Source organism: Taudactylus pleione, unplaced genomic scaffold (genome assembly GCF_031769625.1).
Source record: "Taudactylus pleione unplaced genomic scaffold, aTauple2 ptg000554l, whole genome shotgun sequence".
In the NCBI taxonomy this organism is placed as follows: Eukaryota; Metazoa; Chordata; class Amphibia; order Anura; family Myobatrachidae; genus Taudactylus; species Taudactylus pleione.
The window spans coordinates 58,631-77,470 of record NW_028284956.1 but is presented as its reverse complement, the minus strand read 5'-3'; the positions used below and the strand labels follow the sequence as shown (position 1 = coordinate 77,470).

At 42.9% G+C, this 18,840-nt stretch overlaps 1 protein-coding gene across 3 annotated transcripts in view; it reads left to right on the top strand.

Annotated features, from left to right (window-relative positions):
• The window catches only part of TP73 (tumor protein p73), a 176,951-nt gene that overhangs the window by 139,292 nt on the left and 18,819 nt on the right, over positions 1 to 18,840 (top strand). For all 3 annotated transcript variants that reach the window (XM_088452595.1, XM_088452594.1, XM_088452593.1), the window contains exon 5: positions 13,293 to 13,479. In XM_088452595.1, coding sequence (XP_088308721.1) covers positions 13,293 to 13,479 — 187 coding nt within the window. The remainder of the gene's footprint in view (positions 1 to 13,292; positions 13,480 to 18,840) is intronic.

Sequence of the window (18,840 nt, the reverse complement as noted above, 5' to 3'; positions counted from 1 at the left end):
TACACACCAATCACTGCCTTTATTACTGGTCTGCACCTACACACCAATTACTGCCTCCATTACTGACTTGTGCCTACACACCAATCACTGCCCCCCAGTACTGACCTGTACCTACACACTAATTAGTGTCCCCCATTACTGACCTGTATCTACACACCAGTCTGCCTCCCATTACTGGCCTGTACCTTCACACCAATTATTGCCCTCCATTACTGACCTGTACCTACACACCAATCATTGCCCCATTACTGACCTGTACCTACACACCAATCACTGTCCCCCATTACTGACCTGTACCTACATACCAATCACTGCCTCCCATTACTGACCTGTGCCTACACACCAATCACTGCCCCCCATTACTGACCTGTACCTACACACCAATCACTGCCTCCATTACTGACCTGTACCTACACACCAATCACTGTCACCCATTACTGACCTGTACCTACACACCAATCACTGCCCCCATTACTGATCTGCACCTACACACCAATCACTGGCCCCATTACTGGCCTGTACCTACACACCTATCACTACCCCCCATTACTGACCTGTACCTACACACCAATCACTGCCCCATTACTGATCTATACCTACACACCAATCACTGCCTCCATTACTGACCTGTACCAACATACCAATCACTGCCTCCATTACTGACCTGTACCTACACACCAATCACTGCCCCCATTACTGGTCTGCACCTACACATCAATCACTTCCTCCATTACTGACCTGTACCTACACACCAATCACTGCCCTCATTACTGGTCTGCACCTACACACCAATTACTGCCTTTATTACTGGTCTGCACCTACACACCAATTACTGCCTCCCATTACTGACTTGTGCCTACACAACAATCACTGTCCCCATTACTGATCTGTACTTTCAAAATAGGAAGGATGAGGAAGCCACTAACATGTTAGACATAAATTTGTGTATATGTTATAATGGTTGTGGCTTTCCAAAAATGTTTTTGGCTTGTAATATTGAATGTCTGGTGCCCGGAGAAAAAAAACGCTGTCTACCCCTGATCTTAGGGGCTTTGTGCAGTTTACAATGAATTTAACAACTGCTTAGTAATTGCACTAATATCTGTTTATTTAAAGCCAACTCATAAGCTCCTGTTTCTTTCAGTGAAATAAAAGTGTATATTAGTATAAGAAGACTCTATTATAATAATTGTATTATAGCAGCTATATAACGTCAGGACTATGAAGGAAAGAAGCCACCCCTACATTTAATTATTTTGTCTGCGTACCACGGGCTCCTGTCTGCCCCCAGGATAAAAGTGGCCATCCCCAAAAGACAGAAGTGCCATGTTGTATTTCGTCTGCTCTCGGAGCCTGTGTGCAGGGCACATGTGCGGTTACTATGAGTGATATCGGAGCATCTGAGAGCTGTTAGGACTTGATAATGTTATCAGCAGAGACATGTCAGTGTTGGGCTCTGTAGTGTGTAATTCCTGCAGGCAACAGGATGACTGTGGAGCGGAGGTTTATCCGTGTCACAACATGGCATAATGAGTGCAGTTCTTACCAAGGATCTCTCTATAACACACAGCTCCTCTTCTGGAAAGGTGCAGATCCCAGGCATGCCCAGGGTTGTCTGGGAATGTCAACATGAAAGGGTCCTTTCACTAAGTCTGTCAGTCTGGAAGCACCTGGACAGAAAGAAAATCCCCCAAATGCTTTGTATCTTAGACCTAACGTATGGCAATAGATTGTATGTGCGAGCATAAGTATGCCCTAACGAAAATGTTCTTCTAACATTCACACAGGCCATTTCCACGCTATATACTGTATAGATAGATAGATAGATAGATAGATAGATAGATAGATAGATAAATAGATAGATAGTACAGTGCAAATGTAGGCAGGTGTGTAAAAAATGCTGCAAAGCAAAAATGCTTTAAAAAATAGAAGGGTTAATAGTTTATTTTTATCAATTAACAAAATGCAAAATGAATGAACAGAAGATAAACCTAAATCAAATCAATATTTGGTGTTACCACTTTTGCCTTCAAAACAGTATCAATTCTTCTAGGTACACTTGCACATAGTTTTTGAAGGAACTCGGCAGGGAGGTTGTTCCAAACATCTTGGAGAACGAAGCACAGATCTTCTGTGGATGTAGCTGGCTCACATCCTTCTGTCTCTTCATGTAACTCCAGACAGACTCGATGATGTTGAGATCAGGGCTCTGTGGGGGCCATATCATCACTTCAATGACATTGACTGTATGTTTGTGGTCGTTGTCCTGCTGCAGAATACATTTTTAGCCAATCAGAGGCCTCCCTGATATATTGCATGATGGATAAGTACCTGATTTTATTCTTGGTTTAGGACTCTTTTCAGTTGCGCTTCTCAGCTGCTGCTCTCCTGCACACCAAAACAAGCAAGTCAACCAAATGCCTCAATCAGTTCTCAAATCCACAATATCAGTGTGCTGTATGAAAGTGCTGCTGACTGATTATTCAGCTCTTCAAATACCTGAGAAAAAAACTTGTAGTCTCCCCCAATATGATCTGGTATCTTATCTTTATAATTTACAAGAAAAACAACAAAATGTTTCTTTTTATAACAAGATCGCTACAGTCTCTCTCTCTCAAGAGAACAAAACTCCAAACTGGTAAGTCTTAAAATGACTCCTTCTCCATATATATATATATATATATATATATATATATATATATATATATATAGGCATAAATATTGTATTCCATACAGTCAAAAAAGCAGCTGTTCTTATAACATAGAGAACACACCAGGATAATAACACAGATTCCGGTTTTTACCAAATAAATAAAATAAAAAATTATCCAGATCAAAGTCCCGGTGTCCTGCAATAATTCATTCCATTGAAAAATAGAAAAAAGGGTTTTATTTAATATTCCATAAAAAATTAAATTCTCAATGGCAATCGTCTTTGTTACAAACCATAATAATTGCAAGGATAGTAAATAAGCAGTGAGCTTACCGGATCCGATGAGGCCAAAAAACACTGCGGTAATATCCTCTCTCTGCAGTTTCCGAATCACCCTGGGGTTACTGCACATAGATGGTTACGTAGGTTTCTTTCCCCAAAAGATCATCCAAAAGAAGGGCTCAGGCGACCATAGAGCTGTAGGTCTGACGCGTTTCGTCCTGACATCTCCACAGTATAATCCAGAGTTTCTCAAAGACATATATATTGCATATAAATTATATTCACATTATTATTACTATTCTCATATGTTTTGACCTGTATTTATTTCTTTTTTTAATTGATTTTATTTTTTTCAGGCACTACTTTACCCAAAAATATTATATGTTCACACAATTCAGTCTCGGTAATTGAAATTCTTTTTCAATCCTGAATCCTAAGATTACAGAAACGAGGCAGGATTGGCTTCCCTAGCTGCTACATGTCCCGCAGTTCAGTATGGGGGATGGTTGGGGCGATTTGAGCCCGGCATTCTTTTGTGATCATGTGTAGGTCAGGACGTGCACTGTGAAGTCTCGTTTCAGATGATAGTGGTGTGTGTGTGTACAAGGGTATGGGGTACAATTGGCACATGAGGATACAGTTGTCCACAGATACCTATCTGCAAATCGCTTCATTTGAGAATTTGTGACTTTGCCATGCCATACGACTTTATTCAAAATATGCATCTTAGTGAGCTATACTAATCCGAAGTATTTGGTGAGACATAGAATTCCGGAAAAAGTACATAATCTGGGTACAAAAGGCAAAACACAGATGTCCAGTGTGAACCTTCGTACAACGGCCAAGAGTGGGTTGGCCATAAAGAGCTATAAAGTCACTGTTTGGCAATATTATATATCTTTTGCCTTTTTATCCAGCTTACGTACTTCCTGAATAATGTGTTTTAAGTCGCTAGTAGTTAACTAAGTACTGTGTTTAGTATTAGTATTTTATGTCTCTAAAGAATTGGTATAAAGTAGCAGATTAAGCATAATGATGCCTGGCAGGAGAACGAGTGCTTTCTAACCACAAACAGAACTAAATTCTGGATTTGAGCATTTGGTGATTACAGGCACTGTGCTAGTTCCTGGTATTCGATATTTATTAGTTACGCATAGAGTGACATTTCCTGGCTCTGGGCATTTTGTGATTACAGGCACTGTGCTATTTCCTGGCTCTGGGCATTTGGTGATTAGAAGTACAGTGCTAGTTCCTTGCTCTTGGCATTTGGTGATTAGAAGTATAGTGCTAGTTCCTGCCTTTGGGCATTTGGTGATTATAGGTACAGTGCTATTTCCTGGCTCTGGGCATTTAGTGATTATAAGTACAGTGCTAGTTCCTTGCTCTGGGCATTTGGTGATTAGAAGTACAGTGCTAGTTCCTGCCTTTGGGCATTTGGTGATTATAGGTACAGTGCTAGTTTCTGGCTCTGGGCATTTAGTGATTATAAGTACAGTGCTAGTTTCTTGCTCTGGGCATTTGGTGATTATAGGTACAGTGCTAGTTCCTGGCTCTGGGCATTTGGTGATTAAAGGTACAGTGCTAGTTCCTGACTCTGGGCATTTGGTGATTATAAGTACAGTGATAGTTCCTGGCTCTGGGCATTTGGTGATTATAAGTACAGTGCTAGTTCCTGCCTTTGGGCATTTGGTGATTATAGGTACAGTGCTATTTCCTGGCTCTGGGCATTTAGTGATTATAAGTACAGTGCTAGTTCCTTGCTCTGGGCATTTGGTGATTAGAAGTACAGTGCTAGTTCCTGCCTTTGGGCATTTGGTGATTATAGGTACAGTGCTAGTTTCTGGCTCTGGGCATTTAGTGATTATAAGTACAGTGCTAGTTTCTTGCTCTGGGCATTTGGTGATTATAGGTACAGTGCTAGTTCCTGGCTCTGGGCATTTGGTGATTATAGGTACAGTGCTAGTTCCTGACTCTGGGCATTTGGTGATTATAAGTACAGTGCTAGTTCCTGGCTCTGGGCATTTGGTGATTATAAGTACAGTGCTAGTTCCTGGCTCTGGGCATTTGGTGATTATAGGTACACTGCTAGTTCCTGGCTCTGGGCATTTGGTGATTATAGGTATAATGCTAGTTCCTGGCTTTGGGCATTTGGTGATTATAGTAAGGAATCTATATTTGAACCTCTATACACTCCTGCCTATACCTTCTAAGGATGACGCTATTTTGTGTACGCAATGATACAGTAAATAAAGACTCCAGACCTAGAACATGTGGTTCCAAAGCACAAAGTATTATTCAAGTAAAAGTACAGTCAGTTACACGCTATGATCTGTGTACAATTTAGCGCAAAGGAATTATACAGACCCAAGTACAGTATACATATGCAGCGCTTCTGGACCAGATGTAGGCATCAGCAAGAAACCCCCGTCAATCAGCATTCAGCAAGAAAACTAACAACCCAGGGTTAGAGCACACATATTTATACCTCCCAGAAATAGACAACACAATAGAGAAGTTTGTTGCTAATACCATTGGTCATAAGGGAGAGTGCATATGTTACAAGGAATCTAACAAGTTGGTTCAAATAGACACAACCCAGCCTCTAACAACTGGGGGTCTCTGGTTTCCTGCCACATGCAAACATTCACAGAAAATACATTTTGCTGCTTTAAATCTCTTTGGTTCATAAGTTGAGAATGCATGTTGCGATCTTCACACCGATGATACCGGAATGCTGTTGAAAGAATACAGATCAGTATAATACCAGACATGACGTACTTATCATGTATTAAGCCTTAGTTACCAAATAACCTTTATTTCACAGCAATTGTAATAAATGAACAAACTTGAATCTTATACCTTAAAGCTTATTAAACCTTTTATGTGAATATGTAATGTGTAAGTATTTGCGGTTTGATATAAAGACGCTAGTTAACTTGGGGCAGATGCATGCGCATGAAGCTAATAAACAGTGTTTTCATACAGGATCTTATGCAATCGCTAATGTGCGATTAGTTAACAGCGCAATTGTGCGGATTTATGTGTGTATGAGAAATGGTGAAAGATGCAATCGCATGGTGCTAATAGTGATATCGCCATATGTACTTAAGTGTGAGTTTATCTAAAATGGCACTTTGGCGGCCATTCGCAAAATGGCGTCTTGCGATCTCATTTCCAAGATGGAGTCTTGCGGCCAGTCGCAGGATGACGTCGCTGCGATTCAATTTTAAACTGATCTTGTCTCAGCCAATTATCCAGCTTCGACAATAGGTACAATGCTAGTTCCTTGCTCTGGGCATTTGGTGATTACAGGCACTGTGCTTGTTCTAAGCAGAATGAATGCACTAATAAAATTCAGGGCATTATGTGTAGTACTAAATATATATTGCCGTATGGCTTTTCTCTTAATGTTTCTGCACCGAGTGACAGATCCACTTTATGGGCAGCTCTTCCTGGCATTTGTACAAATGTTCAGCACTTGAAACTGGGCACTATAAGCAAAAACACTCTCTGATACCTCCAGTTCTAATACTTTCCTTAAAGGAGATGTCCGTCCGTCCCCATCACACCTCCTCAAACCAAGAGTTACAGAGCTATAAAGTCACTGTTTGACAATCTTATATGTCAAAGGAGGTGCATACTGAGATAAATATAATACATGAAATAACTGAAGTGTTAGTATTTAACTAAATATGTACATAATACGTTCAGTCCCCCCCCCCACCCAACCTCACTGACACATTTTAAAAAATCCACAAGTGGAGACCTGGAAAACATGCACTGTTTGGGTTCTTGAGGACCGAGTTTGAGACCTTATGCTCTAACACAGAGTTTCACAAACGTTGCCATTACAGTCCAGGTTTTAAGGATATCCTTGCTTGAAACCAGATGGTTAAATCAAATTGACTGAGATACTAAATAAGTGACCTGTGCTTAATCATGGATATCCTTAAAACCTGGACTGTAATGGCGGAGTTTGGGAAATTCTGCTCTAACTGATATAGAGACTGATTGACAGGATATTATACTTCCCCTGCAGATGTGCTCTGTTTGGATGGGTTGATTGATAAACTAGGGTAAGGTCCGTGATCTCACAGTATCTTAGCTGACTATAGGGTTAGCTTTTCACCCTGTGTCGTCTCCCATTTTAGGACAAGATGTGGGTATAGATAAGAGCTGTTTGTAATGTGGTGTGACCCAGTTACATGGAAAGATCAGTTTAAGGGGTCAATCCAATTAGGTGCAAATTGCGAGGTGCAAGTTGCTGTTTTCTCTTCGAATTCGCATAGTGAATTCATTTTGCAATCCAGTTAGTAACTTGCACTGAAGCAGTCAGAGTGAATTCGCATTTTTCCATTCGCACCTCCCTGAGGGTGAGAGATGGAAAGAAAAATCTTTATTTTAATGTTAAAATGTCAGGACACCGTGCTGAACCCCTTGGACACCCCTCTAATGACTAATTAGGCAATTGGAAGTTTCCAATGTAATTTTTTGGGAGTAAAAAAAATTACCGCAGATTACCCCAAAATCAAATTTTTTTCCGTTAGTTTAGTATAATTACAAGATTTTTTTAAATTGAAAAATAATTGCTTTTTTTTTATCATTTTATAATTTTTATTTTATTTTTCAAAGTGCCCTCAAAGTTTTCCAAAATCAGCTTTTTTTCCTCCTTTTTTTTTTTTTTTTTTGCAGTTTTTGTTTAATTCGTTTGAGATTGAAAGAAAAGTTGGCTTTTTTTTAATAATTTCTTTTTTTGCAGTTTTTTTTTTTAAAAAACACAATTCAACCACTTGACACCATCTAAAAACCTTTAATACTTTCCTTATGTCCACAAACAGCATTATATATTGTGCTGGTAACAAAATTATAAATTTTGGGAGGTCCAGGATGCTTTCCCCACTTTTTCATGCATTTCTCTCACATCGTATTTGCCAGTCAATTCGCAAACCTCCGCTGCGAATACTGCGAATAGGCATTTTGAATTGGGTTGGAGAATTCTCAGGTGCGTACATTCATGCGAAGTCGTCGAGTTTCATTAAACAAACTCGCTACTCGCAATTTGCACCTAACTGGATTGACCCCTAAGGCTGAGCAACGAACAGTATTTTACCTCCATGGTTGAATCTATGGTCCTGTAATGTAAACCCACCTTACCAAGTAGTTGCTGCGGAAGGGTTAGCATTAAATATTAAGTTTCTGCAAACATCTGTTTTAAACCTTTGCTTGTAAATGACTGCTTGTTGCTGCAATTTGTATTTTGCATTTTAATTACTATCTTACCTGTGTTTATGTACTGTCGCTATTTTTCATTTGTGAAATATTGATTTGTTCTTTATACTGAAGCAGTCATTTGTAGAAGGTGTAACAGCTTATAATAGCTGAAAGTCTGCAATAATAACACCAGGCAGCAAACCTCAAACATTGTCTCATTATGGCAGAGAGATCACTGTAAATCTTTGCTGTTATGATCAAAGCCTGAGGTCAGTTTGCAAAGACCAATACTCCATTATTCCATCAATTAGCTCCTATTACAAGTACAGGGAGTCTTCGCAGTTAGAAAGGAGATTCATTAAATGGAACATTGAGAATTGGTGGTTAATTCTGTGTAACAAAAACAGGTAAGGCAGTACAAAAGGCATACCTTTACCTGCGAACTGAAATTCGGGGATAATTATGCTGCAAGCGTCCTGCACACCAAGGACTATTTACAAACCAAACTGGAATTGCAGTGCTTAAATATTTATACTAGTATTATCGGCCCGTCATTTGCAGAGGTACTAGCCTGTGTGCCCGGTGTTACTGGTCTTTTATCTGTCTTTCCCTTCCCTCCTGTCTCCCCCTTTTTCCCTCTGTCTCTTTCTTTCTCCCCCTCACTTATACCATGTTTCTCTCCCTTTGCCACACCCACCATTTTACCTCTCTTCGCCTCTTTCCCTGTCTCCCTCCCCCCCATCCCTCTGTCACCACTCTCTGGTGGAGAGATCTAGCAAGTCATGGAGTGTGATAAAGTGGAGAAGTTACCAAAAGCAACCAATCAGCTTCTAATTGTCCATTTATCTAGCACAGCCTATGAAATGATAGTTAGAAGCTGATTGGTTGCTTTTGGCAACGTCTCCTCTGTATCACTCTCCATAGGCTTGATACATCTCCCCCTAAAAATTCAGTGAACTGACAGGAAGCATTTAAATATAATTAATGGCAAAACATGGGTGTGTAAAATTTGGGGTGCCCGCTCCTGTTACTGGGTGGGTTTGATATGTGGGTGGTGTTTGGGGTCTTTGTGTAGGCCCTGTGTCTGCATTGGGAGAGATGACTGGGAGGATGTCTGTGGTGATTGTGGGGTGGGGAGAATATAATTGTTGGTATTTGAAGGGTTGTGTGCCCACCACTGTATTTGTACAACTTGATTCCAGGGCTATTTGCCTAGGGTATGATTAATCTCTGATGGTTGGCACATGCAGTGACCGGCATCCTGGGGTTTGGGGGAGCCTGTCCCTAGATGCTGACAGCTGGGTACAGACCTCCATTTGACTCAGTGCTCTGTCCAGAAGGCTTCAGTGCATGTGAGCTGGGCTAGGGGACAGGGTTCAGGGCTTTTCTTTACTGGGGTCTATGTACTAAGCCTTGGAGAGAGATAAAGTGGACAGCGATTAAGTACCAATGAATCAGCTCCTAACTGTCACTTTTCAAATACAGCCTGTAACATGACAGGACCTAATTGGTTGGTACTTTATCTCTCTCCAAGGCTTAGTACATAGACCCAACTGAATGCAAGGGGGCCGGAGCTATGATCTACTGAGCAACTGCTAGACTGACATTTAGGTTGGTTATATTATAGATTATAGGACTATTGGGGGCACGATGCCTTTATCTCAGTATGGCCTGAAAAGCACAGTGTTCTCTCTCTATACACACCCACCACTCGTTGCCTATCACTAGCTTTTTTAGAAACATAAAAACGTACTATTTCCAATATGTACTCTTTAAAATGCCACCATCGCTATAACATCAGTTTCGACCTGTGTTTAAGCTGGCGGGGGTCCGCTGTGTCTGTGTGAAAGTCCTGCCCAACAGTTATGTCTCGCCCCAGTCACTGAGTCTGTGCGATGCTTAGTAACTCTGACCTTGCAGTGTAATTCCACAGAAATTAATAGGTGACTCATGAGACCTCAGTTGCTGCTATACATGTAGTAATGGAACAATTTTCAGCTCTATCATCAACAGCGCCCCAAACTGTAAAAGGTTACGAGGGGAACTGCACCCATCTTCACACTAAAATGAAGTTTGGCAGTGCCATACCTTTTGAATGTGGTTATTGACCAAAGATATTACCTCCATTATCATCATTACAAAGATATATCTGATGGGAAAGCAAACACCTAGATGGTGAGTGAATAACGTCACTTGTATCTTGAGTATTTTTGTGTGTCTCTGCATTACAATAAGCTTAGAAGTATGTCAGATATTGGAACCCATTTGTTCATTCATAGAGAAAAAAAATTCCTGGGTAATAGATTTATTTTTCACTGGCTCAAGAATAAAAGGGATGTAACTTATTTTACTCTATTTTCCCCGACGAAGCTCAACTTGCAGAACTATTTCCAGGTTGTAAAATAACATAATTGAAACTGGTTCTATGGTTCTGGACACTCTCACATATTGATACGCCCCTGCTCTTTGGTCAGCATGTGATCCCTATGTGGGTGTTTAATCTCCCAACTTTGTGAGTATATACTATGCGTGGTTGCAGATTGGACAAGCATTTTCAATGGATGTGGTATAATGTATCGAATTAGTTTGACAGTCAATTGCAATTAGCTGCCAGCTGATCCGGATGGGAGATCAACAGTCAGAAGGTCGAGACAAGATGGCTGACAGGTAATATGTCGACATTGTCAAAAGGTCAACAAGGACAACGGGTCAACTGAAAAATGTTCAACAGTGTAGAAGGTCGACAGGGTTAAAAGGTTGACAAATGGTCAATACAAAAATTGTTGCCTAACCCTCCCCCTAGTACCTAACCCTAACCATTTCCTCCGGCAGCCTAACCCTAACCCTCCCCATAGTGCCTAACCCTAATCATCTCCTCCTGCAGCCTAACCCTCCCCCTAGTGCCTGACCCTAACCATCTCCTCCAGCAGCCTAACCCTAGTGCCTAACCCTAACCATCTCCTCCAGCAGCCTAACCCTAGTGCCTAACCCTAACCATCTCCTCCAGCAGCCTAACCCTAGTGCCTAACCCTAACCATTTCCTCCGGCAGCCTAACCCTAACCCTCCCCATAGTGCCTAACCCTAATCATCTCCTCCTGCAGCCTAACCCTCCCCCTAGTGCCTGACCCTAACCATCTCCTCCAGCCTAACCCTAGTGCCTGACCCTAACCATCTCCTCCAGCAGCCTAACCCTAGTGCCTAACCCTAACCATCTCCTCCAGCAGCCTAACCCTAGTGCCTAACCATCTCCTCCAGCCTAACCCTAGTGCCTAACCCTAACCATCTTCTCCAGCAGCCTAACCCTAGTGCCTAACCCTAACCATCTCCTGCAGCCTAACCCTAGTGCCTAACCCTAACCATCTCCTCCAGCAGCCTAACCCTAGTGCCTAACCCTAACTATCTCCTCCAGCAACCTAACCCTAACCCTCCCCATAGTGCCTAACCCTAATCATCTCCTCCTGCAGCCTAACCCTCCCCCTAGTGCCTGACCCTAACCATCTCCTCCAGCCTAACCCTAGTGCCTAACCCTAACCATCTCCTCCAGCAGCCTAACCCTAGTGCCTAACCATCTCCTCCAGCAGCCTAACCCTCCCCCCAAGTGCCTAATACTAACCTTAAAAAAACCCCATAAAGACATGTCAACCATTTATGTGACCTTTTTACCCTGCCAACCTTCCGCACCGTCGACTATTTTTCAGTCAACCTTTTGACTATGTCGTCCTATTGCATGCCAACCATCTGGTGTTGACCTATTGACTGTCGATCTAATTACTGTAGATCTTCCATGCGGATACCATTTTGACCAATCAGCTGGCAGCTAATTACAATTGGGGTTTCCAAGAGGAAAGATGGGCCAGCAATGGATTACAAGTTGTACGGTTGTCTAAAAAGTGGTTGAACCCCTTATTGCCTCCCATGCGAATAATCTGCCAAGCACGGTGCCCTCCTGGCACTTTGGAATTTTACAGGCAATGACTGTTAACCGATTGAGATCTCAAAATAGTAGAGCACATGCAAAACATTGTCTCATGTCTAATTAGATCTGTGCTTAGAGGCAATGTGAGTGCCCCCTTAAAGGGTCCTACCCTAGCTAGGCATCTGGCTTGCCCAATATATAGCCCTGCTTATGGTCGTGAAGCATATATAAAAAAATAAATAAAGGTTAAAAAAAATTATACAGAAGCCACATAGTAAAATTTCCATTTTCTCTATTAATCCACTTTAAAATATTAAATTATCGCTATTTATGCCCCTTTTTTGTGTCTTAATGCATCATTAGCATCCAGTAACTTGTCCTGGCAGATCTAAGCTATGAGCCAGGGCTTTAATCTGCTCCAGGTGAATTTTTTTGGGATCATTTTTAAGGCATATTACCTGTCCTAACCTGCCAATGAAAATCTTTAATGCAATATAATATATGATTTATATACATTTTTTCAGCGTTCGCTGTACAATGTGCAATCATAATAGAGAAGGTTGTGCTTTGTATGACTCAAAAAGATGTAAACACGACTTTTGGATTAAATAAAGACTCATCCTATTCATAGAGAGGTAATTAAATGAACAATGCTGATTCCTTAGTACGGACATGTTCGGGATTAAATTCCCTTATAAAGGTTCATATTTAGGGATAACAAGTAATGTTTAGTTTTGATTAAAATAAAAAATAAACACATTAGGACATAACACAATAAGTTCATTGGTTACTCTATAGTTCTTGCATTCTCAATAATGTGCTTTGTAGAACAGAAAACATTGTATCTATGTTTTGTAAAAGGCAACTACTGTGTGTGTATGTATTCAAGAAACAGACTCCTCCCCCTTCCTGGCATCTCCCATTTGGTGTTAGAGGTATGGCGTGACCGTTTGTATAGATACCTGTGGGCGGTGGGGTTGGGGAGGGATAGGGATTCATTCCCCACTCTTCCTTCACCATAAAAGTTACATTATAAGTTGACAGAAATTGCTCCGTATTTAGTCAATTCTTTGGCTGTTAAGCCAACGTTCATCACCACCAGCTCGACCATCCTCTCACGTAAAGTCTGACTCACCTTGTGTAGTTATTATTTAATTTTGTTCTAATGACCATGCTCTAGTTTTCTTACTTGTGTCCTGTGATTCCTGACTGTCCACTCTCTCTTTTAGTATTCTCCACTGCTGAAGAAGCTCTACTGCCAGATTGCCAAAACGTGTCCCATCCAAATCAAATTATCCAGCCCACCTCCGCCGGGCACGGTCATTCGGGCCATGCCAGTCTATAAAAAAGCTGAACACGTAACAGAGGTTGTAAAGCGCTGCCCGAACCATGAGCTGGGGAGGGACTTTAATGATGGTAAGAATTAATTTTGTCCTGAGTTCCTGCGCAGCCAGGATTTTTATACTGAGGTTTGTACAGTGTCAGGATAATGCACTGGAGATGTATCAAACCTTGGAGAGAGATAAACTGGAGAGAGATAACGTACCAACTAATTGGCTTCTAACTGCCAGTTTTCAAAAACAACCTGTAAAGTGACAGTTAGAAGTTGATTGGTTGGCCACACTATAAATCACTGGTTGGCAGCATTGTATTTTGCACAAGTAGTCCTTTGTCAAACAAGAAGCCACACAAGTTACCATTGTAGAGGAGATCAGGTCACATTATGAGATCTGAGCACCGGTATGGTGTGCCCATACAGCCTAAACTGTCAGCTAACCATGTTTGCCTAGTGATCCATGCAACTTTATATTTTTGTTTTAAGCAGCGGATGTCAGAAAAGTTACCATTGGTATAACTGGCTCTTGGTGGCCTAGTGTTCATAGTGACATTGCTTAATTCATTGTTCTCACACTGGTTGAGATGTATCAAGCCTTGGAGAGCGATAAAGAGGAAGAGTTGTCAATAGCAACCAATCAGCTTCAAATTGTCATTTCATAGTATGTGCTAGATAAATGATATGGGCAACGGCTCCACTTTTCGCTTCACTACATCTTTCTGGAAAGTTTGATACATCTCCCCCTTTGATCCTCAACAGGACACTTCCATCCTGCTCTATAACATCGTAACAGCACTCTTTGTAAGTGGGATTGCTCACTGCTGTGTCCTATTTCTGCACTTAGGTGCTGCCTGCTCATATTTGGGGCACCTAGCCCCTAGCGTTGGTAAATAGAAGGACAGAGTACAAATGTTGGTGCACCTAAATGTGGTACACTTGAATAAAAAAAAAATCTGATGTGCTGAGACAGCTTTGTGTTTATTCAGGCAAACCTGCAGAATTACAACAAACTATCAGTAATTGATATGTACCAAAATTAAAAATAACTGATTCAATAATGAAATTTGATTCTGTGTCCATATAGGTGTTAAAATCAGTGCATAGAAACTTATATAGGGGTCTATTAATTATCCCTTTATTCCTACAAAAGTAGACAAAACTTTTCACCTACTTTTGTAGAAATTCCCATTCGTTATAAAGGTAACGCAGGAGATGTAACGGAAACCTTTTAGCACCAATCTGTCCCGCTGTCCCCATATGATGGTATCGGGACCTAAATTCATCAAGCTCCGAAAATACTACATTTTTGGAGCTTGATAGCGGGGAACCTTCACCATCTTTAGATGGTGCTGATTCTCGGGCCCCTGCTACTTCCCACCCTTATTCAGTTTACTCTGGACACTAGGTGTACATGCATAAACCCAAGATCACGCATGTGCACTAACACTTTTGAGTCACACTCAACAGCGGTAAATTACGGATCAGCTGTCTACACACCAGATTAATGTTTAATTGCTCCAGTGATTTTGTATCCAATGCTATTTCTCGCAGCAAGTTGGATACTTGATTACCGGGGGCCACCCATCCCCCGATAATGAATATGTCCCATAGTAATGTATGTCCTTTTAGTTACTTGTGGAGGGGGGGTACTTATTATAGCAAATTCCCTACAGTTTCCCTGACTTAAGAATTTATTGGTATACGTGTACATAAGACATTAATCAGTGACAGTACATATAGAAATTTGGTCTAAAGCATAGTTGCCTACCTTTAATACTCTCTTCCCGGGAGAAGCCCGGGTAAGAGAAGCAGCAGGGAGCTGACGGGGGGCGGGGCTTGATGATTCGCCTCATTAAGCCCCGCCCCCTCGTGGTAAAATTGCCGCGATTGGGTACAATTTACATGGGGGGCGGGGCCAAATGCTGTGATTGATGTAGAATCACGGCTTAAGCCCCGCCCCCTTCACGGAGACCCGCGATCGCCGCGGGTATTCTCCTCATTCTGCCCACTTCACTAGGAAGTGGGCAGAATGCGGGAGAAATGCCTACCCTTCCGGGGTGCGGGGGGTTACCCGAAAAATCGGGAGCCTCCCGCGAAAACCGGGAGGGTAGGCATGTATGGTCTAAAGGTTCCCCTTTCGGTACTTATTGCAGCACATAGTCGACTGAGGAATGTTTGAACGATTATGACATCGTAATCATTCAATCGTTCTCCATCCCCTGCAGTGCCTACACTGAACGATATGACTCTCAGTGCAGGCACCCTCCCTCATCCCCGAACAGGCCTAATCTGTCGTCATCAGCAGATTGACCGGCATGTTCGGGCGATGGTTGATGTTGGAAACGACCAGCGGGAGCGTGCATCGCTGGTCGTTTTCGACATTTCCATGGACGATTCATGCACGATTAATGAGCAATTGAACGATAACGATGTCATTATCGTTCAATTGCTCTGTTTAATCGGCAAGTGGATACGCGGCTTAAGCCTTGGATGGAGATAAAGTGAACAGATATAAAGTCCCAATCAATCAGCTCCTAACTGTAATTTTTCAAACACAGCCTGTGACATGTCAGTTAGGAGCTGATTGGCTGGGAGTTTATCTCCATTCACTTTTTCTCCATCCAAGGCTTAGTACATAGACCCCTTTGTTACATATCAGTGAGTTAATTTACCATTATTGGAGCTGATTTGGAGATTGTAACAAAGCAAGGAAAGGAGCAAATTTGCACCTTGGCAAAACAACGTTGCCCTGCAGACGGGGCAGATTTAGGAGTATATTTACTTAACTGTGGATTTTTAGAAGTGGAGATGTTACCCATAGCAACCAATTAGATTCTAGCTATAGGTGCAAGATAAATGTTAAGTAGAATCTGATTGGTTGCTATGGGCAACATCTCCACTTCCAAAAACACTTTCGTAAAGATACCCCTTAAAGTTGGGAGGGGCGTGTCCTAGCTGAACTCTAAAGTGCAGTGTAATAATAAAGCTTCCCAATATTTGTGGGCTACATGCAGAAGCTGTCCAGTATTTACCCTGCATGCAAAAGAAACAATGTATCTGCCCCCCTTGTATTGCATCATGGTTTGTCCAGGTGCAAAGTTACTTTCTTTCTGTCTTTTTATTGCTCAGCTCCCATCTCTGAATCAGCCGCATTGTCTCCTAGTCACATACTCTGTAAAAGTACCTGGTTATAAAAAGACCAGTGCTGACACGTGCAGGGAACCATTGTACAGCGAAGGAAACAGCACAGGCTCAATGCTCATTGTACTTGTGACAGAGATAAATGAGCAAATAAAGCAGATAATATAAATAAATGTATTTATCTTTTAACGTAGGGCAAGAATAAATGCCCATTGCCGACACTAGACTGCTTTAATGTTACAGTTAATGAACTCTGCACATCTCAGCTTCATTCCATTCTGTCGTGTTGGGAGTAGTGACAATGACGGAATGCTGGAACTTGGTAGCACGGTATGGGACGCAGGGCCGAAACTAGGATTTTTGTCACCCGGGGCAAGGCCATGATTTGTCCCCCCCAAAAAAAGATACAACATGGGGGACGAAAAGGGTGTGTGGTTTTGTAACACAGTAATGCCCCTTATAACACATTATGCCACACATTAATGACCCTTACATCACATTATGCCACAGTAATGCACCTTATAACACATTATGCCACACAGTAATGCCCCTTTACAACACATTCTCCCACACAGTAATGTCCCTTATAACACATTATGCACCACAGTAATGCCCCTCACAACACATTCTGCCACAGTAATGCCCCTTGCAACACATTATGCCACAGTGATGCACCTTATACATTAAGCCACAGTAATGCCCCTTATTCATTAAGCCACAGTAAGGCCCCTTTTACATTATGCCATAGTAATGCCCTTTATACATTTATGCCACAGTAATGCCCCATATACATTATGCCACAGTAAGGCCCCTTTTACATTATGCCACAGTAAGGCCCCCTTTACATTATGCCACTGTAAGGCCCCATCGCCTTCCTCTTAGCTGCCAGGGCCGTGCGGTGGGTGAGCTCGGGGTGGCGCATCATGGGGCTGCCACACGCTGGGGAACCATCAATACTGCCATCATTGTAATCTGGTGCCGCTTGTGAACCAATTGGAGCTCACGGACCAGCAGCCTCTGCTGGTTGGCTGCCGGGCTGCGAGCACTGATTGGCTTGCGACCGGCACCACATTAGACTGACGTTGTCTCTGCCTCTCAAGGTCGGGATGCGGCTCCAAAACCACGAGAGCAGCAACCTAGCCTCCCGACAGCCTAAAACCCGGCACCCCCTCAAGTCCGGCACCCGGGTCACGTGCCCCCTTAGCCCCCCCTAGTTGCGGCCCTGTGGGACGGAATACTGCGGGTGTGCGCGCCCCTGATACCCACGGTATCCAATTTAAATAAATGCCGGAGGCAGCTCGCAGGTCTGATGGGCGTGGGTTTTTGTTTTTTTCACCAGCCCACTCGCAAAGCTGCGGGTCACCAGCGACGAGACCTGTGGTAGGGTCTCGGCTCCCGCAACCCCAAGTGGACTTCCTGCTCTAATACAGCAGGAAGTCCACTACTCTCTTTTCCTTCCATTATTATTAAATCCTGAGTTTCAAAATGGTGAGGCTTCTATGCCCTTCTCATTATGGCCAGATAGGGGGATTTCTTATGTCCGGGCATTGGTCGACATCGAGAACTGCCGGCCCTGTCAGGTGGCGGACTTAGTGGATAAGTATAGTTTGCCTCAATCCCACTCTTTGGCATTATATCAGGCACAGCACTATGGGGGTCATTCAGACCCACTCGCGAGCGGCAGTACACTCGCAAGTGGGTCGATGTTCCCCACTGCGCATGCGCACGACGGAGGGAGCTCTGTCGTGCGCATGCGCGAGACCCGGCAAGCGACGGGCTTCCCATCGCTCCGGGTCTCGCACCAAAGGGGGCGTGCTGTCGATGTTGATTGACAGCACGCCCCTTTTGGTGGGCGTGCTGGGGGCGTGCCTGCCAGACGGAGGCGTTCCCATGGGAACGCCTACCGTCTGAAGCCGGCCCCACTGACATCACTAGTGATGTCAGTGGGAGTGATTTTGGCTCTGATAGAGCCAAAATCACTCCAGGGCTTGTGGCTGGGAAATCCGACCGCAGGGTTTCCCTCGCAAGTCCGATGGTCGCGATGGTCTTGGACGCTCGTATATGCTGTGGGTGGTGACCCACAGCTATACGAGCGTCCAGGAGGACGCTCCATTTTAATGGAGGAGGGCCCTGATACAGAGCGAGCGCTCTGGTCAGAGCGTCCGGCTCTGAATCAGGCCCTATGTGAGTTCATGATACGTACTCTCTCTCCAGCAGATTAGTCCAGCTCTCTGGAACTATTATTGGCTAGACCTACGGGAGGAAGGGGGGTCATTTCTCTTCATTACAAAATTGTCCAG